This window comes from Ursus americanus, chromosome 9, assembly GCF_024610735.1.
Source record: "Ursus americanus isolate L20-20 chromosome 9, mUrsAme1.1.p, whole genome shotgun sequence".
NCBI classification, from domain to species: domain Eukaryota; kingdom Metazoa; phylum Chordata; class Mammalia; order Carnivora; family Ursidae; genus Ursus; species Ursus americanus.
This window is the reverse complement of record NC_142135.1, coordinates 20,262,609-20,286,660: the sequence shown is the minus strand read 5'-3', so window position 1 is coordinate 20,286,660 and position 24,052 is coordinate 20,262,609. Positions and strand designations below refer to the sequence as shown.

Here is a 24,052-nt window from a genome sequence, read left to right as displayed (position 1 = left end):
CTTGGGCTCCTAAGAAAGCCCCGTGCACACTTACAGAGTCAATTACAAAAGTGCGCACGAATTTATTTCCCATACATTCCGTAAGCATTTACTGAGAACCTACTATGGGTCAGGTACCGTGCTATGGGCTGGGAATATAAAGTCAAAAACTACAAGGTCCCGACCCTGAAGGGGTTACAATCTAATAGTGTAGTGAGAGATTAAGTACTGAAACGTTACAATAGGTGTAAGCACAGGTACAGGGAAGCTTAGTGCAGAAGGCACCTCCCACAGACCAGGGCAGAGAGCAGGGAAGGCAGAGGAACAAAGGATTGAGACAGATTCCCAGAGGAAGTGAAGATTTCCCTGAGCCTTTTGAAAGATCAGGTGAGACTGGCCAAGAAGCACCCTAGGCTGAGCAAACTGCCTTTGCAAAAACAGAGCTAGGGAATCCTCTTTGCAGCCAAAGTTCAAATGACTTCCTTCAGTCCTCAAGTTGAGACCTCATTATGATTCAAACTCAGGATCTCCTGTTTACTAGACAAGCACTTGAACCAAAAAATCTCTAGAAAATAAGCCCCTGCAGTCTACGTGTACTTCATTCCAAATCTCTTGTTTTTGTAAGGTCTGCCTTTGCTGGTATAATAACCCATCAGACAAGAAATATGACTAATTTTATACTTCTTACAGTGAACAGGAAATTGTTTTCAAATACACCGCGGACTGGCAAACCAGTGGGAGTGTCCCTCAATTGGGAACACAGAAAAGTGCAGAGAAAAAGAGGATAATCAAGGTCATCTGAAGGGTGAGGCAGAAGGGGTGCCAGCAGGTCAACCTAACCTTGGCCTGAAGCTCAGGATGAGCTTTATCTTTCTGCCTTCATCTGAAGTCTTGTTTCACTTACCATCAACTGTAACGATGCAGAAAGCCAGATTCTCACATTATTACATTTGCACAATAGAGAAAACTTAGAAACATCTTTGGCTATTTTTTTTTTCCAAAGCCATGTATGTTATAAATGTAATATAAAAACCAAAGATGTGAATATAATATAGATAACTAAAAGCAGCCAGATGGGGCGCTCTGAACCTCAGCCCAAAGGGAGTAGTTTTTTGAGTTAAGGTACTGAGCAGAAGAACTGGGTTGTTGCTACTTCAGATGGTTAAGTAATTATAATGAGAGCACAAGTCAGAGTAGTTCAGTTGCTCTCTCCTGGGGCAGGGAGGGGAGAGGGAAGCAAGCCCTGTGGTTCCCTCTTGCCTCCAGCCTACAAGGAACAGGCTCATTTCCCCTTGGCAAGGAGCCAGATGCACTGGTAGGCATGCCCTCTTTTTCCTACCCCAGTTCCCCTCTTACTGGAGCCACGCTCAGGAGCCATAACTCTGCGGGGAACTGTAACCTCTCCTTCAGTCCCATGATTATTACATTTTATCATTCAGGCACAGTTTGACCTCTAATTTGACACCGCAAACACATCTGGTCCACATATTTTTCCCTATAAACTACCCTCCAGAAAAAAAAAAAAAAAAGTCTGTGTTCCAAGGGAAGAGAATCTGAAACGAAAACTCGGGATCCCTCACAAAACTCCTGCCCCTGCTTTCAAACAGGAGGTTCAGAGGAGACAGTATTGTAGAGCCAAAACTGCAAAGCCAGAGGCCAAAATTATACTAGAAAAGAGGAAGGTGGTCTTCGAAGAAAAGGATTCACCCACGTGGAAGAGACTGGTTGTTCTTTTTTATTCCTGGCTGATTCCACTTCTTTTCTGTAAACTTTGCTAACCCCGGGTTGGTCATATAAACAGAGACAGGTGTAGGGACACCTCCACCTCCTGAGTACATCTGCTGCCACTGCTGCCCGGTGCACACGATAGGGGCCCTGGACCCAATCGAAGACCATGCTTCCCGATGACGCACCTGGCCAGGGTCCTCTCCCACGTGTGGGGGGCAAAACGAGCATCTCCAGCCCCGTGGCCACCCAGCCCGCCCCGGTGAAAGGGGACAGAGAAAGGGGCACCTCGGGGCTGAGATCTCATGCCGGTCTCTCCGGCTTTCCCCCCATTTCCAGTACACCGTGTCGCATTAGGGGTACTCTTCGCCTCCAACCCCAAAGTCCCGCGCACCTACATGTCTTTCCAAAGCAACTGAAGAAAGCGCCTACTGGCCTTCCATGGCTCAGGTGAGTGCCAAGAGGTGTAGGAGGAAAGGGCCCGCTCGCCACCACCCTCTTTCCTCTCCTCCCCACGTTCCCCAAGATTCATCAGGGATGTGTGTATTGGGGTGCGCGGGTTAAGAGGGAGCTTAAAATGCCCAAGCGTCCCTTACCTTCCACAGCCATTCTCTCAGAGCTTCCCTAACGCATGCATAATTTTCTCGGCCGAGATACTCCTCCTGCCCCGCGCGCTCCCCCCTCCTCGCGCTTTCGCCTAAATATTCTGCGCTCATCTGCTCTAGGACCAACCTGCCGCGGTCACGCAAAGCGAGGCTGCCGGCTCCGGCTCCGCGCAGGGCAGCCTGGGAAGCGTAGTTCCCTTCTCTCCGATCGGAGAGGGCACCCCGAATCCTCCTCGGGGGACGGCCCCGCCTCCACACTCGGACCGCAACTCTGGTTGCAGCCGGACCAGGCAGAATAATCTCTCCCGGGGTGGGGGGGGGGGGGGTGTCTGGTGGGTGGAGCCGACGACCCCTGGACGTGGCCGGGACTACATTTCCCAAGATGCTCTGCGCCTGGGTTTCGTTCGGCGCTGAGTAGCGACCCGGGATTGAGCTCTTCGTTGACAATTGGAAGTGGTAAGCACCTGGCAGGGGTCGGGCGGAGGGCTGGAGGCGGCGGGGTCTGTGGTGGGATCTTCTGGGCTTGTTCGCCGGCCTGTTTGGGTAACCATTTAGTGAGGAGAGCAGAGCCACCAGTTGGGCCAGAAAGCCGCTGTACAGGGAGCCGTTGAAAGTTGTTCCTCTGAGCCCTGGGATTCTCGGGGTTCTGGAGAATCCCGCCAGGTGATACAGCTGGTCGTCTGATCCTCCAGGTGGTGCAGGTGGATAAACACTTAACATGAGATGGGGGATGGCTTAAAAATCGCGAACAGGCATCATCCTTAAGGGGTTATTAGGAACCAAATCTAGGAACCAGGAACCCACCTGAGGATGTCTGGTGATGGAAGGCTGTCTTGCTTCCCAACTAGGAGGCTTTCAGCCTGCTTGGCCAGGAAGCCTACTAGCGGTCTGTGATAGAGCCTAAAAATTCGTGTTCTTTCAACTTCTGACCCTGTGTCCTGACTCCATGCGTTGGGGGTGCTGTAAGCAGATGGGAGAAAGAATCACGTGGAGGGCGATAGAATTCCAGAGCTGGTAAATACTGATAAAAATGAAGTTCCCAAACCTTTTTTTTTTTTTTCCCCTTGCACGTGGAAATGCAGATATAGTTATGGCTAGTAGAGAGGTAAGGGAATGGTCTTGGGGAAACCATTTGACTCAGGACTGTAGTAAGTCTTTTAAAGGCCTTCAGCTTGGAAATTTGAATGGTGCCACTTCCAGTCAGCATCCAGCTCTTCTACCCCCTTGCCTCTGTGTGTGTGTGTGTGTGTGTGTGTGTGTGTGTGTGTGTGTATTTCTAAAACCTACTCTGGAAAATAAGGAAGTACAAAGATTCAGTTCTTCCCATAAAGATTTCTCAAATTTCTTTGTCTTGGTCATAAAAAAATTTTTTTAAATAATTTTGTTTCTGATGTGTACATGCAGCACTGTTTTTCTGGTCACTCAGTATTGCCTAGTCCTACTATTAGGTAATATGGCTGTGTGTGGTACTTGTAAAAATACCTGTGTGTAACTATTAAATGCCATTGGTGATACTTTGTGTGTTCATAGAGCTGTGTGCAAATCAAACCCAAGGCTTCCATCCTTGGTATGGTAGCCAGAGACCTGTTCAGTGAGACACAATGGGTGTTTGCCATGGTTAAAATAATTTTTCCAACCTAATTCGTAACCACGCATTTCAAAATCTGGAAGGAACTGAAATCCGGGTGCTTTCTCTCCACTCTCGTGTCTTTCCTTAGGTAGAACGTTTGTAAAAGAAAGCTATGGGACCGGCAGTATCGATGGTTCTCGACCTTGTCAGTGCACTAGCCTTTTATAAACACACATTCTTAAACCTCATCTTAATCTCACAGAATCTGGATTTCTGAGTGTTTGGATAGGGACACCTAAGTTTTAAAAACCCACAGGTGATTCTCATGTGCAATGGCAATGAAAACCATTGGTGTGTTTTCAAACTTTTAAGGATCTGGGGTGATACTAAAATGTAAAAGTCACTGAAATCCATTTTTAATTTAAAAACATTATTTCAGCTCAAATCTTTAAGATCTTTCCCAATTGATGTGCATTCTAGTTTGAGTTTCATTCTTAGTATAAGTAAATAAGATTTGAAGGAAATATTAGTTTAACCATAAGAAATAGCCAATATTGAATTTTCTTAAAACCTGGAAATAGAGCAGTATCACGTGGCTTAACCTAATAAAGGATAAGCAGAAGTTAAGCTGGGGCTTTCAATTCTGGCTGATCACCTGTGGGGATAGGATGAAACAGTTCTCACTAGAATGGCCAAAAGGAAAAGACAGAAAATACCAACTCTTGGCAAGACTGTGGAGCAGTATGGACTCATGAATACTGCTGGTGTTGTGCAAATTGATTCAACCACATTTTGGAAGACCATTTGGCATATTAAGCTATGCTTATCCTGTGACCCAGCAGTTCCCTTGTAAGTGTATAGCAGGCAGATATGCATACACATCTCCAAAAGACATATACAGGAATGTTCATGGCTACATTATTAGTAAGATCTATAAACTGGAAGCAGCCCAAATGTTCATCAACAATAGATTAATGAATTGTGGTATAAACCAACCATCCCATATTGCAGGGGTTAGCAAACTATGGCCTATGGGCCAAAGATGGCCTACTGCCTCTCTCTGTCTTGTTCATGAACTAAATATGGTTTTTAGATGTTTACATGGTTGGGGAATAAAAGAATATGTTATGACGTGAAAATTCTATAGAAGCACCTACATATTACCTTCAGTTTTGCCTTTTGGCCTGGAACACCCAAAATATTTCCTGTCTGTCCCTTACAGAGAAAAGTTTTACCAAATCCTACTATAAAGTAATGAAAATGAATGAATGAACAACTGCATACAACAACACAGATAAACCGTATACATTAGGTATCTATTGATGGTAACAAATCACCCCAAAATTGAGGCTTAAATGAACACCCATTTACTATCTCAACTTCTGTGGGACAGAGATTTGGGCACAGCTTAGCTGGGATTTCTCCTTCATGGTCTTTTACAGGCTGCAGTCAAGGTGTTGGCAGTCATCTGAAGTCTCAACTTGGAAAAGATAAGCTTCAAAGTTCGCGTGGTAGTTGGCAGAATTCACCTCCTCACTGGCTGTTGGACAGAGGGCCTCAGTTCTTTGCTGGCTATTGGCCAGACACCATCCTTAGTACTTTGCCACAAGAACCTCTCCAACATGGCACCCTGCTTCATCAAAGCACACACGCTAAGAAGGCTAAATAGAGTTTGCTAGCAAGATGGAAGTCACAACCTTTTGTTACCTAATCATAGAAGTGCCATCCCTTCAATGTTGTCATATTCTATTAGTTAGATGCAAGTTACTCAAGGGGAGGTCATGACTATCAGGAGGTTGGATCGTTGTACTTCCTACCACAACACACAGGCAGAATGTTGAACAAAAAAGCCAGACAAAAAGAAGTACATATTGTGTGATTCCATTTATATAAAATTCAAAAACCAGGCAAGATGAATCTATGGCATTAGAAGTCAGGATAGGGGTCCCCCTAAGTGTATGAAGAGGGGAATATAAGAGCAAGGAGTGATTAGTAACTGGAAGGAAACCCCATGAGGGCATCTGGGATGCTCGGATGTTGTGATTCTTGAGCTGCATGCTGTTTGCACATATGTATATTGTTTGTGAAAATGTATTGAGCCATATGCATCTGATTGGTGGAAGTGTGTGTTTGTGTGTGTGTGTGTGTGTGTGAGAGAGATACTCCAATAAAAATTTTTAAAAAGTAATGTATGCTTAGATTCAATTAAACATGATATATGACCCATTTATCAGCCACTCTTTGATTATCTATGCCTTCTCTTTCTTTGCCACAGTAAAGTGACAGTTGATAGTTGATTCCATTCCATTTAACAAGTATGCTTTGAAGACCTACCAAGTGCCAAGCACTTATCTAGATGATTGTAATATAGGGTAGGCTGAATTTCTAGAAATGACCCTCAAGATTCCCTACCAGAATCCCCTGAACCTGTGAATGTAATGAGTCATTCCTCCTGTGGTTGTATTATGTTAAAAGGCACAGTTGACCTTAAAAATGGGAGACTATCCAGGTGGGCCCAATATAATCAATCAAGGAATAATTTTCTCCTACTGGTAGTGAAAGGGGAGGGCAGAAGAGGAGTTCAAAGAGATTCTAGGCATGAAGAAGACTCAACACACAGGTTACTCCTTTGAAGAGAGAGGCATGTGAGTAGGGATACAGGTGGCCCCTGGCAGTCAGCCAGCAAGGAAAAGGGGGCCTCAGTCCTATAGCTATAAGGAACTGGATTCTACTAACAACTTGAATGAGCTTGGAAATGGATTCTTCCCCAGAGACTTCAGCTAAGCGTTCAACCCACATGACACCTTGATTTAGGTCTTGTAAAACCTGAAGAGAGAACACAAGTAAGCCCACACATTCCTCTGAGCTACAGAACTGTGAGTTAGTAAATCAATATTGTTTTAAGCTGCTAAATTTGCTCATTTTCTATTTGTTAATTTGTTTCGTTTGTTATGCAGTGATAGAAACCAATACAGGATGTATTAGCCAAATAACAGACAACTGTTCTGGACCTATGTTTGTGGGTGGGGACAGTTAAAAAATAATGATTTTTAATGCTAACAAAGTAGATCAGAATATCTGGAGATATCTGGAGGTAGGACTCCCACCTCTAGTGTTTTTTTTTTTTTTTCTCTTTTCAAGTTTTTCCAGTACTTCAAGAGATTCTAATCAGAAGTTTCTATTGAGCAATCTTATTAAACGGATAGAGACCAAAATGCCTGGGTGAGAAGAGATTTTTGGCATTCCTCTCTGTTACATGTTCTATTAACCTGTCACTGAGCCTCGTCATGGCTTCTTGCAACATACCCCTTGAATGTGGGCTTCCTCTCCACTCCCTCTGCTACCCTGCCAGAGGACTCAGACCTGGGTTTCATTGAAGTAATGTGAGTGCTTCCACTGGCTCCATGAGGACAGGGTTGGACTCTGGCTTTGCTCACCTTTGATATTTGGGCCACTACTACTGTTTGCCATGTAATAAGTACGTAATACATATATCACGTGTTTATAAATGATGACTCATTGAAGGAGCACATGACTAAACTACCCAGTCATGATTAGGTCTGCATTCTTTCCAATGAAACTTCAAGTTAATATTTTGTTTTTGTTTGTTTTAATGTTCCATGCTGTTAGAGGTAGATATTTCTACACCTAGAATCAATTAAAAAATGACTCAGAGACAAGTTAATCTGAGCCTTCTCATTTCACAGTTGGGGCAGAGAAAAGGCATGCCCAGGTCACAGCATGGCAGAACAATGTCTAGAACCCAGGTCCAGGCCAAGGCTTTTTTTAGGGGGTTGAGGGTGGTGGGATGGGAAGGTTTCTGTTGCTTCAGGCTTGCCTTAGTTTGGTGGCTTAGCTTTAAGTGGAAGAGACTGGGGCAGCTGTACTTGCTTCAGATTTGTGGATAGGTTGGGGGTAGCTCTACCTTGGGTCGAAGGGGCAGTGGCTGCGGGAGGGACAGCCATTCTCATGGTGATGGCAGAGGAATAAGAGGGCAAAAGGAAGCATGTGAGACTTTTTTTTAAAGATTTATTTTTATTTTAGACAGCACTCTTGCATAGGAGGGGTGGGGGGAAGGCAGAGAGGGAGAGGGAGAGAGAGAATCGCAGACTCCCCACTGAGCAGGGAGCCTGATGTGGGACCTGATCTCACCACCCTGAGATCATGACCTGAGTCAAAATCAAGAATCAGCCATTTAACCCACTGAGCCACCCAGGCACCCCAGCATGCAACACTTTAAGGCCTGGCTGGGAGTTGGGGCGTGTTCACTTCTTCCCCTTTGTCATTTTTCAATGTAAGTCACATGGCCAATCTAATAGTCAAGGCATGAGGAAATACACTATGCCCATGGAGAAGCCATGGCGAGGATGTGTACAGGGAAGGATGAAAAATTGGGTTAATTACTCAATCTCCACCATGGCTGTGTATTAATCTCCTATGGTTGCCATAGCAAGGTGCCACCAGCTGAGTGGTTTGAAACAACAGAAATTTATCCTTTCACATCCTGGAGGCTGGAAGTCTGACATCAAAGTGTTGGCAAGGCCATACTTCCTCTGAAGTCTGTAGGAAAGAGTCCCCTCTTGCTTCTTCCTGGTTTCTAGTGGTTGCTGGCAGTCTTCAGGGTTCTTTGCTGTGTTGCTCTCTCACTCTGATCTTGGCCTTCATCATCATGTGGTCTTGTTCCTCATGTGATGTCTCAGATTTTCAATCTCTTTTCCTTATAAGAGCACCAGTCATTAGATTCAGGGCTCGCCCTAACCCAGTATTACTTCACCTTAATTGGAAATTTCCAGATAAGGTCACATTCATAAATATGTAGGGTTAGGAATCCTACACATTTATTTTAGGGTCACAACTCAGCCCACAAAGACCAGAATCCTGTACCATCTTTTGTAAACTAGAGCAGTTGTTCCTAAAATCTGGGTCCTGGACCCACAGCATGAGCATCACGTGGGAGCTGGTTAAAAGTTAAAATTCATGGGTCCCAACCAGACCTACTGAATCAGAAGCTAGAGGGGTAGGACCCAGCAATCTGTGGTGTAACAAGTTCTCCAGGTGATTTTCATTCATGCTGGAGTTCGAGAATCACTATCGTAGAAAACAGTAGAAGCTAGGCCTTGCAAAAAGGTAAATTTGGCCATTGTTGTTAAGAAGTGAGGGGTAGGAACCAATTCCATTCGGGTATCTGTGTGTGTGTCATAAGAAGGCAGGTGTTAGAAGTAGAGTGGGTTTAACTAATCACTTGAGTGATAAGAATATTATTCTAAGGAATCCAGGTACCACTTGCCTCATGGATCAGTGGACTTGACAAACCACTGTTCTTATATTCAAAAGTCATCACTGAATTTTCATTTTCTGTGGGTGTGAGAAAGATGGGAGGAGTCATCAGAGCTGGTTCCTGAGTCTGCAGCATGAGCTACACTACGTAGAATCAATGAAAAAAGTAGCCAAGGTCTGGGGCACCTGGATGACTCAGTCAGGTAAGCACTGGAGTCTTGATTTTGGTTCAGGTCATGATCTCAGGGTCATGGGGTTGGACTCCATGCTTGGCAGGGAGTCTGCTTGGGATTCTCTCTCTCCCTCTCCCCCCACCCTCTCTAAAATAAATAAATCTTTTTAAAAAAAATGTAGCCAAGGTGCTTTGCACAGTGTTCAGTGCATTTGTGGAAATGATTATTACCAAAGACCTATTGCTGACTCCGCACTTCTGTCTTCAACCAGTTCTGGAAAAGAATGACCCTTGTAACCCCCCCACCCCCCCCCCCCCACACACCCATGGCTGTATATGCAGAGCTAAGAAATAAAACGTGTCAGTTTGTTACAGCCCTTCAGGCATGGGACGTAGGAAGTTAGTTTACTAGTGAAGTCACATCTAACGCACAACTAAATTTAACAAAGGGAGTCAGCACTTAGGGTTAGATTCACAAGTAAAAATATAGAATAAAAATCAGGAATGGGCAGCTTTGTGCTTGAAAATACTTTAGGTTGTTCCTTGAAATACAGGTCATGTGTAAGTCCTGTCAACTAATCCCATGTCAAACCTAGAGAACATAAAGGAAAGACTACAAGGAAGAACTTTATGCAGATGTCTGCATATTCAAAACATTCTGCCTTTAAAACAAATTCCTAGTTCTGAATGTGGGAGTTGGAGAGACTGTTCTAAATGTTTTCTTTTGGACTCTAATACCTTAATATGCTGGGGTTTTGTTTGGTTTTGTTTTTTAATGAGGAAATTAAAACTCCCATCTGAGCATAGAGGTAGATCTCTAAAGAAATGGGAGTTTGTTCAATAGATGTAACCTTACCTATATGAATCTAACATTATGGAGTGGCTGCGAGTCACCAGAAAGTCTTCTAAGTACTTTAAAAATGTGCATTCTGGCTCTGGAGGCCATGTGTTTCACTATTGTACTATGCCACCTTTCTAATATTGCACATATTGTGTTTCCGCTCTACACAGTTTTGGGGGGTGGCAGACCAAAATCACAACATGGAGCTGGATACATTCATACCAGGTGTGGGCCCAAAGAAGCACCCCCTCCCCATCCTGCCCACGCCCCGTGCCTCTCTCCTTGAAGGGCAGCAAGTAATATGATAAAACTTCTGCAGCCTTTTCTTTTTATGCTTTATTCTTTTCCCAGGGGCAGAAAAAAATAGCATATTGTGTTGTCGCAAAAGAAAAGAATGGAGTTGAGCCTTCGTGGTTAGAGATGAGAAAAGCCCATCAGTTGTCAGAAAGTAAGAGTCAGGGGAATTTGTGCAGCCAGAGCCCGATAAAAGGCACAGCAGGGGCTGATGACAGATTACTGTCCTCATAAACCCGAAGGCATGATCTAGGGCTCAATCCTAATGTCTGCCAAACTCAAAGAAGTTAAAGAAAAATGGGACAGAGGCGATGATTTAGATTGCACCTGGGAGAGAAGAAATGTAGCACACCCAAGTTGTGCCTTGTGAGATCAGGCAAGCATCCGCAGAGTGCAGCCCCAGATTTGCCTGCCGCTTGCTTTCTCCAGACTGTGGGAACTGTTAGAGAAAAAGTTGGCATTTAAAAGTTGGTTCTGGGAGGTCTGATTTTGTTCAGGAATCTTAAAAGCTGCAAATGTGGGTCTTATGAGAGCAACGGAGATTATCAGCTCATTTTTGCCCCATGGTTTTAAATGCTAATGGTATAGTATCTGTTGGGTGTTGTAAGTGATATAGTGTGTGTTTGTTAGGGTGATTTCTGCTTTCCTCATACAACCCTTCTTGGGTTGTATGGATGCTTGGGTTGATGCGTGTGTGTGTGTGTGTGTGTGTGTGTGTGTTGGGGGGGGGGGTGGTCCTTCTTTCTCATTCCCCGGGCTGGTCTTAGGAAGAAAACAAACCCAACCACAAAGCCTCCCAGAGGCTCTGGGTCCTTATGGTGCTGCCCTCCATGTGCTGTGTGTATTGTTGACTTTGCCTTTGGAGGCACAGTGATAGAGTGGGAATGCCCTGGACCCTGGAAACTATAGATCTGAGTTTGAAATCTGCCTCTCACCACACACCAGCTGGGTGAATTGAAACAAAGTAACCTCTCTGCCCTTGATTTGCTCATCTATAAAATGGGTAACAATGTATCTGTCTCAGGGGCTTTTTGAGGATCAGTTGTCTAACAAATTAACCCCCCAAATCTAGTGGCTTAAAATAATTTATCATCTCAGAATTTCTATGGTTCAGAGAATCTGAGAGCAGCTTAATCTGGGTGGTTCCAGCTCAGTGTCTCTCATGAGGTTGCCATCAAGATGTGGGCCAGGGCTGCCTTTATCCAAAGGCTTGACTGGGGATGGAGGACTTGCTTCCATGGTGGCTCCCTCACACGACTGGCAAGTTAGAGCTGACTATGGGTGGGAGGCCTCAGAGCCTTGCAACATGGACGTCTTCATGAGACTGCTGGGTTGCTCCTCACAAAATGAGAGCTGGCTTCCCCAGGGAGTGAGTGATCCAGGAAAGTCAGGAAAGGCCACATGCCTTTTGTGTCCTGGTCTCGAAAATCACAGATCATCACTCCTGCCTCTTCTGCTTGTTGAAAGTGAGCTACTTGTCCAGCCTTCCCTCAAGAGGAGGAGAATCAGGCTCTGTTTTTTGAAGAGAATGTCTAAGAATTTATGATCATACTTTATTTTTTTAACCATGATTTACTTTTATTTTATTTAAATTCAATTAATTAACGTATAATGTATTATTGGTTTTAGAGGTGGAGGTCAGTGATTCATCAGTCTTATATAATACCCAGTGCTCATTACATCATGTGCCCTCCTTAATCCGTCACCCAATTATCACATCCCCCACTCCCCCCTCCAGCAATCCTCAGTTTGTTTCCTATGATTGAGAGTCTTTTATGATTTGTCTCCCTACCTGATTTTTGTCTGGTTTTATTTTTTCCTCTCTTCCCCTATGATCCTCTGTTTTGTTTCTTAAATTCCACATATGAGTGAGGTCATATGGTAATCGTCTTTCTCTGATCGACTTATTTTACTTAGCATAATACCCTCTAGTTCCATCCATGTCATTGCAAATGGCAAAATTTCATTTTTTTGATGGCTGAGTAGTATTCCATTGTGTGTGTGTGTGTGTGTGTGTGTGTGTGTGTGTGTGTATGTGTATCTCACATTTTCTTTATCCATTCATCTGTGATGGACATCTGGGCTCTTTCCATAGATTGGCTATTGTGGACATTGCTGCTATAAACATTGGGGTGCAGGTGCCCCTTTGGATTACTACATTTGTATCTTTGGGGTAAATACCCATTAGTGCAATTGCTGGGTCATAGGTAGCTCTATTTTCTACTTTTTGAGGAAGCTCCATACTGTTTTCCAGAGTGGCTGCACCAACTTTGCATTCCCACCAGCAGTGTATTAGGGTTACCCTTTGTTCTCATCCTCACCAATATCTGTCCTTCCCTGACTTGTTAATTTTAGCCATTCTGACTGATGTGAGGTGGTATCTCATTGTGGTTTTGATTTGTATTTCCCTGATGCTGAGGGATGTTGAGCATTTTTTCATGTGTCTGTTGGCCATTTGTGTCTTCTTTGGAGAAATGTCTGTTCTTGTCTTCTGCCCATTTCTTGATTGGATTATTTGTTCTTTGGCTGTTGAGTTTGATAAGTTCTTTATAGATTTCAGATATTGTCCCTTTATCTGATATGTCATTTGAAAATATCTTCTCCCATTCTGCCAATTGTCTTTTGGTTTTGTTGACTGTTTCCTTTGCTGTGCAAAAGCTTTTTATCTTGATGAAATCCCAATAGTTCACTTTTGCCTATGTTTCCATTGCCTTTAGAGACGTGTCTAGCAAGAAGTTGCTGTGGCCAAGATCACAAAGGATGCTGCCTGTGTTCTCCTCTAGGATTTTGATGGATTCCTGTCTCACTTTTAGGTCTTTTATCTGTTTTGAATCTATTTTTGTGTATGGTGTAAGGAAATGGTCCAGTTTCATTCTTTTGCATGTGGCTATCCAGTTAACCCAATACCATTTGTTGAAGTGACTATAGTTTTTCCATTGGATATTCTTTTCTGCTTTGTCAAAGATTAGTTGACTATAGAGTCGAGGGTCCATTTCTGGGTTCTCTATTCTGTTTCATTGATCTATGTGTCTGTTTTTGGGCCAGTACCATACTGCCTTGATGATTACAGCTTTGTAATACAGCTTGAAGTCAGTGATGCTACCAGTTTTGGTTTTCTTTTTTGTATTCCTTTGGCTATTCAGGGTCTTTTTTGGTTCCATACAAATTTTAGGATAATTTGTTCCAGATCTGTGAAAAATGTTGATAGTATTTTGATAGCGATTGCATTGAATATATAGATTGCTCTAGGTAGCATAGACATTTTAACAATATTTGTTCTTCCAATCCATTAGCATGGAAAATTTTTCCATTTCCTTGTGTCTTCCTCAATTTCTTTCATGAGTGTTCTAAGTTTTCTGAGTACAGATCCTTTGCCTCTTTGGTTAGATTTATTCCTAAGTATCTTATGATTTTCGGTACAATTGTAGATGGGATTGACTCCTTAATTTCTCTTTTTTCTGTCTCATTGTTAGTGTATAGAAATGCAACTGATTTCTATGCATTGACTTTATATCCTGCCACTGTGCTGGATTCCTGTATGAGTTCTAACAATTTTGGAGTGAAGTCTTTTGGGTTTTCCACAGAGTATCATGTCATCTGCAAAGAGTGAGAATTTGACGTCTTCTTTGCCGATTTGGATGTCTTTTATTTCTTTTTGTTGTCTGATTGCTGAGGCTAGGACTTCTAATACTATGTTGAACAGCAGTCGTGACTGCTGCCCCCAACTCCCTGCCATGTTCCTGACCTTAGGGGAAAAGCTCTAAGTTTTTAACCATTGAGAATGATACTTGCTGTGGGCTTTTTATATATGACTTTTATGATATTGATGTATGTTCCCTCTATTCTTACACTGTGAAGAGTTTTAATCAAGAAAGGATGCTGTACTTTGTCAAATGTGTTTTCTGCATCTATTGAGAGGATCATATGGGTCTTGTCCTTTCATTTATTAATGTAGTGTATCACATTGATTGATTTCAGATATTGAATCACTTTTGCAGCCCAGGAATAAATCCCACTTGGTCATGGTGAATAATCTTGTTAATGTACTGTTGGATCCTATTGGCTAGTATTTAGGTAGAATTTTTATATCCACATGCATCAAAGATATTGGTTGTCTGTAATTCTCCTTTTTGGTGGGGTCTTTGTCTGGTTTGGGGATCAAGGTAATGCTGGCCTCATAGAAAGAGTTTGGAAGTTTTCCTTCCATTTCGATTTTTTGAAACAACTTCAGAAGAATAGGTATCAATTCTTCTTTAAGTGTTTTGTAGAATTCCCCGGGGAAGCCCTCTGGCCCTGGACTCTTGTTTTCTGGGGGATTTTTGATTACTGCTTCAATTTCCTTGCTGGTTATGGGTCTGTTCAGGTTTTCTCTTTCTTCCTGTTTCAATTTTGGCAGTTATGCATCTCTAGGAATGCATCCATTACTTCCATATTGCCTAATTTGTTGGCATATACTTGCTCATAATATGTTCTTAAAATTGTTTGTATTTCTTCCATGTTATTTGTGGGCTCTCCTCTTTCATTCATGATTTTATTTATTTGGATCCTTTCTCTTTTCTTTTTGATAAGTCCAGCCAGGGGTTTATAAATCTTATTGATTCTTTCAAAGAACCAGCTCTTAGTTTTGTTGATCTGTTTTACTGTTCTTTTGGTTTAGAAGTTTAGATATGTATTTGAGACCTTTCTTGTTTCTTGAGAAAGGCTTGTATTGCTATATACTTCCCTTTTAGGACTGCCTTTACTGTATGGCTTTGAACAGTTGTGCTTTCATTTTTATTTGTTTCCATGAATTTTTTAAAGTCTTCTTTAATTTCCTGGTTGACCCATTCATTCTTTAATAGGATGCTCTTTAGCCTCCCTGTGTTTGAGTTCTTTCCAAATTTCCTGTTGTGATTGAGTTCCAGTTTCAAAGCACTGTGGTCTGAAAATATGCAGGGAATTCTCCCAGTCTTTTGGTACCAGTTGATACCTGATTTGTGACTGAGTAAGTGATGTATTCTGGAGAGTGTTCCATGTGCACTGCATGTGCAGGAAGAATGTGTATTCTGCTGCTTTAGGATGGAATGCTGTGTATGTATCTGTGAAGTCCATCTGGTCCAGTGTGTCATTCAAAGACCTTATTTCCTTGTTGTTCTTCTTAGATGATCCTTCCATTGTGGTAAGGGGGGGGAGGTGTTAAAGTTCCCTACTATTATTGTATTATTATTGATGTGTTTCCTTGATTTTGTAATTAATTGGCTTATATAATTGGCTGCTCCCATGTTAAGGCATAAATATTTACAATTGTTAGATCTTCTTGTTGGATCGACTCTTTAATTATGATATAGTGTCCTTCCTCATCTCTTATTACAGTCTTTGGTTTAAAATCGAATTTGTCTGATATGATTGTCACCCCAGCTTTCTTTTGGTGTCCATTAACATGATAAATGTCTTCCCACCCCCCTCACTTTCAATCTGGAGGTGTCTTTGGGTCTAAAATGAGTCTCTTGCAGACAGCATATCGATAGGTCTTGCTTTTTTACCCAAGCTGATACCCTGTGTCATTGATTGGGGCATTTAGCCCATTTACATTCAGAGTAACTATTGAAAGATATGAATTTAGTGCCATTGTATTACCTGTAAAGTCACTGTTTCTGTATATTGTCTCCATTCCTGTCTGGTCTATATTACTTTTGGGCTCTCTCTTTGTTTAAAGGATCCTTTTTAATAGTTCTTGTAGGGTTGGTTTGGTGATCACAAATTCTTTTAGTTTCTGTTTGTCCTGGAAGCTTTCTATCTCTCCTTCTATTTTGAATGACATCCTAGCTAGATAAAGTATTCTTGGCTGCATATTTTTTCTCATTTAACACCCTGAATATATCATGCCAGTCCTTTCTGACTTGTCAGGTCTCTGTGGATAGGTTTGCTGACAGTCTAATGTTTTTACCCTTGTGGGTTATGGACCTCTCGTCCCACGCTGCTTTCAGGATTTCCTCTTTGTCTCTGAGATTTGCAAGTTTCACTATTATATGTCAGGGTGTTGACCTATTTTTATTGATTTTGAGGGCGTATTCTCTGTCCCTCCTGGACTTGGATGCCTGTTTCCTTCCCCAGATTAGGAAGGTTCTCCAGTATAATTTGCTCTAATATACCTTCTGCCTCCCTTCTCTTTCCTCTTCTTCTGGGATCCCAATTATTCTAATATTGTTTCACTTTATGGTATCATTTATCTCTAGAATTCTCCCCTCATGATCCAGGAGTTGTTTATCTCTTTTTTTTCCAGTTTCTTTATTCTCCATCATATTGTCTTCTATATCACGAATTCTCTCTTCTGCCTTATTTGTCCTAGCAGTTAACGCCTCCATTTTTTATTGCATCTCATTAATAGCCTTTTTTATTTTGACTTGATTAGATTTTAGTTCTTTTATTTCTCCAGAAAGAGCTCCTCTAGTGTCTTCTGTGCTTTTCAAGCCCACCTAGTATCTTTATAATTGCTACTCTGAACTCTATTTCCAACATCTCACTTATGTCCATACCGATTAGGTCCCTGGCAGTCAGTACTTCCTCTTGTTCTCTTTTTTGAGGTGAGTTTTTTTTTGTCTTATCCTTCTGTCCAGAGAAGAACAGGTAAACAAGAGACAAAATACTAAAATGGCAACAACGACCCCAGAGAAATATGTACTAAACAAATCAGAAGAGACCCAAATTGGAAAAAAAAAAAATTAAAAAGAAAAAGAATATAATCAGACAGGTGAACAGAATAGAGCAATACACTGAATTCTCTGTGTATTTTGCTGTGCTTGTTAGAAAACTAGATCCCAAAATTGTAAAGAAAGAAAAACTTATATATGTACACAAATAAAATTAAATACAATGAAGAATAGAATGTAACTATAAAAATGAAAATTAAAAGACAAAAAAAAGAGAGAGAGAAGCAAAAAGAAGGAACATAAACAGGCAGGTGAACAATGTAGAGCAATACACTATATCCTGGGTGCATTTTGGTCAGTTTGTTAGAAGAAACTGCATCTCAAAATTGTAAAGAAAGAAAAACTTATATATGTAAAAATAAAATTAAATACATTGAAAAGATAGAATGTAACTATAAAGATGAAAATTTAAAAAGATTTTAACAAAATAACAACCAAAAAAAGAAGAAAAAAACAGAATATACAGAAAGGTGAAGGGAACAGAGCCACTTAGCACAACACCTGACACAAAGCAAACAAAAAATTCACACAGTTAGTATTTGAAGGCTTCAAAAGAACGTTGTTCCACTCCATCTCTCTAGAACTTAGCGCTGTGCTTGGTGTGCGGCAGCCATCTTAAATAATGATTATGCTAATTTAAAATGAGCTGAATTTGTTGTCATAAATCAAGGCCCCTAAAATTATTTATGTGAAATATTCCTGCCTCTGAAACCTATTATCCTGAAATATTTTGAGAGTGGGAGAAAAGTAATACTTGAATCATGAGGTCTGTATGTTGAGGCACTTCTCTCAGATCTGGAATGTTCAAAAAATTCCCAGCCAAACTTTCACAATGGAAAGCATGGGAATTCCTCGCCCACACTCTTCCTTCCTCCACTATTTTATAAAACACACCCACAGCCTCTCCTTTCTTCTGTTCCGTACTTTAGGTTTCTCCTTGAAACTTGGGTGTTTGGAGGTCCTAAGGCTGAGTACAAGTAGATAAAGGTCATTTCCTGCACTAACATTTTGTGATTACAGGAGTCCTCCTTCTCCCTGCTTCTCATAGAAATTAGTGAACAGGTCTGGTCAATTCGTCCTCAACAATGATGCTCTTGACACTCCCTTTCCTGTCCCTTAGCCACTGTCTTCGTTCTACACCAGGTAAGACTGGGATGGAAACACTGTCACATGGTCTTAACAGGGCCAACATCTCCAGTCATTCTTACATCCCCTGATCACATAACTCTCCAAGAATATCCCTTTTGCTTATACCACACTATTGTTAAAATAAAATCCATGAATTGGCTCTGTAGCAGTCCTCATGTGGGTGCCACGGATTTAGCAGGTATCAATAGATAGTTTTTGGAGAATTCGGTCTTAAAAGAAGTTAGGAAGTTTTCTTTACTAATGGAATTTCCTGAAGAATTTGATATGCTGATGTGTAATGTGAATCTTTCTGAGGGAGAGTTAATGTAATCCAAGAAACTTCCTCTCTTGGGTTTGTTGTGGGCAAGTACAGGTTTCTTGTCATAAACTGTCTTGAATCACTACTTGAGAATATCAAGATGTGTGTATACATGTATAAATATGCATAACCTTTCCTGAAGGACTGGGTAATTCCAAAAAGGAATTGATCCACCGAAGTTTTTAGGGTGTAGAAAGTACCCTGTATGATACTCTAATGGAAGATAAATGTTATTATACATTTGTTCAAACCCATAGAATATACAACACCAAGAATGAACCCAATGTAAACTATGGACTTTGGGTGGTAATAAGGTGTCAAGGTAGGTTCATCAGTCATAACAAATGCACTCTCTGGTGGGGGATGTTGCTAATGAGGAGGCTGTGCATGTGTGGGGACAGGAGGTATATGGGGATTCTCTGTACCCTCTGCTCGATTTTGCTGTAAACCTGAAACTGCTCTAAAAAAGTAAAGTCTATTAAAAAGAAAAAAGAAGGGGCGCCTGGGTGGCACAGCGGTTAAGCGTCTGCCTTCAGCTCAGGGCGTGATCCCGGCATTCTGGGATTGAGCCCTACATCAGGCTCCTCTGCTATGAGCCTGCTTCTTCCTCTCCCACTCCCCCTGCTTGTGTTCCCTCTCTCGCGGGCTGTCTCTATCTCTGTCGAATAAATGAATAAAATCTTTAAAAAAAAAAAAGAAAAAGAAGAAAGAAGAAAAAATAGAGCCAAGTACTAAGTATAACTTTCCCAGGGTCCAAATGTGTGTGTGTTGACTAAGAAGTCAACCCTTTCCTAGAAGGGTCCTCTTTAAATACATCCATAGTTTCTATTCTGACTTCCCTATCCCTGGTTTGCCCCTCTATCCTAAAGAGCCTTATCTCCTGGATTTCCCCATTGAAACTCTATTCTGGAAAACCCCAACCCTTATCCGTTGGGTCCTTCCAGGACTCATTGTGATTTCCCTCATTATTTCCCCAAGTACAAGTCCTTGAGTTCAGGGTAGAACCCTGGAGTTTTTATTTGGCAAATCAGTGATTTCTTCTGATAATCCAAAGAGCTGCAAAGTGGTTCCACTCAAGGGGGTCTTGGTGCTTCAAGTCTGACAGCATCATTCAGTTTGGGCATGTACCCTTCAAGGCAGGTCTATTAGGGGATTTTCCTAAAGATATCACTTTTTATTTTATTTTATTTTTTTATTTTATTTATTTTTTTTTAAGATTTTTTTTATTTATTTGACAGAGATAGAGACAGCCAGCGAGAGAGGGAACACAAGCAGGGGGAGTGGGAATGGAAGAAGCAGGCTCCCAGCGGAGGAGCCTGATGTGGGGCTCGATCCCAGAATGCCGGGATCACGCCCTGAGCCGAAGGCAGACACTTAACCGCTGTGCCACCCAGGCGCCCCTAGATATCACTTTTTAAAAAGCCCTTTTAGATCTGTTAGAACAGTACATAGCTCACCCTTAAGTTATTTTAATTCTTGGGAAGAACACAGGCCCTCTAAACCCTAATGAAAAACAGTGTTTTCTAACTGCTTTGTAATTGCCATATACCTTTTCTTCCTTCAAAGGCAGTAAATTTCATTATTATGCAGAGTAATGTAATGTTACATTCCTTTGATGCTTTTAGCTTTTATCACTTTGGACCTAATGGATAAAGAAAGGAGCCATATGCCTCCAGAAGACTGCTCCCTTGGTCGTAAGAGAGAACATCTGAAGGACCGTCTAAGTAAGTAAGTAGTCAGGCCCTGTGCCGGGCTCTAGAAATGGAAACATACATGATACAAATTTTCTTCTCTGAGACTTGGCATTAAAAAGGCATTTATCCATTTATTAGTCCATACGTCAACTACATTTTGGGCCAGGTACTACATTGGATATAAGGACTATTTTTGACTGGGTTGCCTGGGAATATACTGAATATTGTGAGTTGTGTGCACATGGTTTCCTGGGGAATATCTGGGGAGATACACCTGAACGAAAGTGAGGATGACAGGATGGGGCAGGGAGAGAAGCATGTGCTCCATGTGGTTGCAGCTAAGACCCCGCCCAGTCTTACTGCGAGTGCTGGAGCTAACCCTATAGAGTTGTCCCAAAGAGGAAAGGAGGCCAGGCCTTTGCATGCCAATGTCCCTGGGTCACTGGTGGCCCAGTGTCCCTGAGGAGGGGCTATAACTGTAGGGAAGGCAGTTTTTTTGCAGCCTGGGGCAATGCCCAGCAAAGGACATGGCTTTGAGCCATGAGTTATCAGTATCCCCAGGAGCTAGGAGATGGGAAGAAATCTGCATGAGAATGCAACACCTGCTATTGGGATATACCAGGAACAAGGATCCGTTCATGCTCTCGGGGAGTTGACAGTCTAGCTGATGAACCATAGCAGCTAATGGATAAGTAACAGTGGAAAGAGGTAAGTTCAAGGAGATGGTGAGTGCTCTGAAGATGCAGAGCAAGGGCTCTTAGCCCGGTCGTAGGGGTCCGCAGAAGGATTCCCAAAGGAGGTGATGGCAATGAGGAGGTAAGGAATTAGGTGTGTGAAGGCAGAGCCGGGACACCTGGTCCGGCAGCTAGGGGTTTTATCCTGATGACGCTAACGTGCACAGGTTCCAGCCGGCAGTGCCGTGAGAAAATTTGCACTTCAGGAAGATCCTTCTGGCTGCAGTATGGAGAAAGGAATGGAGATAAAAGAGCAACATGAGGGACCCCTAGGAGTGACCGTGTGGGCTGCGATTTCATTAGTTTCCAATGAGAAATGATAGTGATTTAAAATAGAGGCTTGTCAGGTGGGATGGAGAGAAATGGATGGATTTGAGAGATATTAAGGAGGCAGAATCCCTAAGACTTGACTGATTGGATATGGGTCTTTAGGGAAAAAGAGGAGTCAACCTCAGATTTGTCTTGGAGCCATAGCAGGCTGGCAGTGGTGTGAAGAATGAATCTGGGAGACTGTCAGGCTGAAACAAGGGAACCAATTAGAGCCATGATAAACAATGTCATTTTGTACAGGGACCCATTCAGGGACCAAAACAAACAAACAAAAAAAAGTGTTTATGATCATATTCATTTCAATCAAATGAAAATAATGTTATAGAATTCTATTAAAATAATATGTATAATCTTAAAATTACCTTTCTTAGAAGAATGTCAGTAAGAAAACCGGCCCTGCTTCTAGCCACTTAAATATTAACATCTGGGCCAAGTGTAGACAGCACCATAGAGGCAACCTGTCATTTTTTGGTTCCTATTCATGTGACACTTTGGGCCTCACAGTGAGTCTTCTAGAATATGCTCCTTTTTTATCCTTGATGCGACCTTGCAGGTAGGAATTACTATGTTTCCAACGCGCAGAAGCAGAAACGGAGAAGGAAGTGAAATGGCTTCATTGCCACGTGGCAAAGTTGAGTCTAGAATGTTCATTCCATTCAGTGCCATGTCTCCCAAGGTTGCAGCCACTACGTGCTGGGCATCATACAGATGAAATCATTGTGCTGGCTCCCTGCTTCTTTTAACATCCTGGGCCTCTCTGTGCTGGCTGTAGGATTGTCTGTCTGCTTAGGGGCAGAGGCTGAGATGGCAGGGACGGCCCCGTTACCAGGAAGCTGCGACAATGCCTGTTTCTCCTGAGAGGGGCTGGCCACCTGAGCATTCTGGGGGCCCCTGCCCTGGGTCATCCTGTCAGGCAGGCTTTGACTTTCAGTTACTTGGAGCCCAAGGCTTGGGCAAGGCAGAGGTGGTTTCTCCAGATATGGATCCCATGCTTTATAGAGTCTGAAAACCTTCCCATCAGGTTGAACTTGGTCTCTGAGATGTATGTTGTAGTCAAATGAACTAGATATAGCCAAAAGAACCTCTCTTCCCAATCAGTGAATTTGTAACCTCCAGGGTCAGATGACTCTGCCCTTAGCTAGAGCAGGGGTGAGGAGAAGAGGCAAGGAGAGGGAAGAGAGAGGAGGGGCAGAGAGGACTCTGTTCTGAACCTGCCCTTTCAGGCTGCAGTTGCTGGCCATACAACAGCCTCCTTTTTCTCAGTATCAATGACAAGGGAGCTTGTGTTTTAATCTGGCAATTTAGAAATTAAAGATGCAATTAAATGTGATTACGGATAAGCTTGAAATAGATTTTCTGAATATAAACACATGTACAGATGCATGTATTTATTCACTAGTCTCTCCACAAGCACTCTGTAGTCTTTTTTTCCAGCTTTATTGAGCTATAATTGATGGGTAACATTGTATAAATTTGATGTACAATGTGTTGATTTCATACACTTATAAATTGCAGAATGATTACTACCAGAGTGTTAGCTAACACCTCCATCACATTCCAGAGTTACCATTTTTTTTGTGTGAGGTAAGAACATTTAAGATCTACCCTCTTGGTAACTTTCACGAATATAATACGGCATTATTAACTATAGTCGCCATGCTATACATTAAATCCCCTGAACTTATTTCTTGTCACTGGAAGTTTGTACCCTTTGACCAAATCTCCTCTCTTTCCCCCTATCTCCCAGCCCCTGATAATGACCACTCCACTCCCTGTTTCTATGAGTTTAGTTTTTTAAGATTCCATATATAAGTGATATCATTCAGTGTTTGTCTTCCTCTGACTTATTTCACTAAGCATAATGCCCTCAGCATCCATCACTGTTGTCACAAATGGCAGGATTTTCTTCTTTTACTTGGCTGAATAATATTCCAGTGTGTGTGTGTGTGTGTGTGTGTGTGTGTGTGTGTGTGCATATCTCCACACCTATGATGGACACTGAGTTGTTTCCCTATCTTGGCTATCGCAGTGGATATGGGAAAAGCAGTGTGTAGTTTTGATTGCCATGGGTAGTTAGCACAAGGTTTTAGTGTTTTGCATCTTTATTAACCTTTACCTCTGAAGCCCACCTCTATCCTGAACTGCCTTTTCTATTTTCAGGGTCTCATAATAATTATCTTTGAAATGACCATCAGATTGAGCAGGGAACTGCTCTTAGCATTACAAATACTCGTTGTAGACAGTCGTGGAACACCTCTCCTCTGAGTTGCAAAAGTAGTAGTGATAGTATAAACAACTACCATCTATGGAACATTCACTATTAACCAAACTCTGAGCGAAGTGCTTTACACACACTAAATCAATAATATGTTGTAATTCAATTATAGTACAATATTAGGATTTTACGACTTTTATGGCAATAAGTTAGTCATTGCCACACCTCTTTTTTTCACTAACTTTATCCAGTTCTTTGAATTGTATGCTCTGTGCAGGACTCAAAATGCCAATTTTGCCAATTTTATCTATACCCTCTGTGAAGTAGGGAAGATGCCTCTTCTTACCTTTTTATAGTTTTCACATGGACATGTCAAAATACATTGCCTTCTGGTTTGTTTTTTCTCATGCTGCTCCTGCTCTTGAGGACCACGTCTGACTCCCTAGAATCTTCCTTAAGGACATGTCTTGGGCCAAGCAA

At 42.1% G+C, this 24,052-nt stretch overlaps 1 protein-coding gene and 1 long non-coding RNA gene across 4 annotated transcripts in view; one reads left to right on the top strand and one right to left on the bottom strand.

Moving 5' to 3' along the window:
* Positions 1–2,450, bottom strand: part of SAMD12 (sterile alpha motif domain containing 12) — a 373,866-nt gene extending 371,416 nt beyond the window's left edge. For both annotated transcript variants that reach the window (XM_045805754.2, XM_087864660.1), the window contains exon 1: positions 2,301–2,450. In XM_045805754.2, coding sequence (XP_045661710.1) covers positions 2,301–2,313 — 13 coding nt within the window. In that variant the 5' untranslated portion in view covers positions 2,314–2,450. The remainder of the gene's footprint in view (positions 1–2,300) is intronic.
* A 236-nt stretch (positions 2,451–2,686) lies between these two features.
* Positions 2,687–24,052, top strand: part of LOC123797764 (uncharacterized) — a 189,897-nt gene continuing 168,531 nt past the window's right edge. For both annotated transcript variants that reach the window (XR_015725744.1, XR_006781054.2), the window contains exons 1-2: positions 2,687–2,765; positions 20,225–20,323. This is a non-coding gene — a long non-coding RNA (uncharacterized LOC123797764). The remainder of the gene's footprint in view (positions 2,766–20,224; positions 20,324–24,052) is intronic.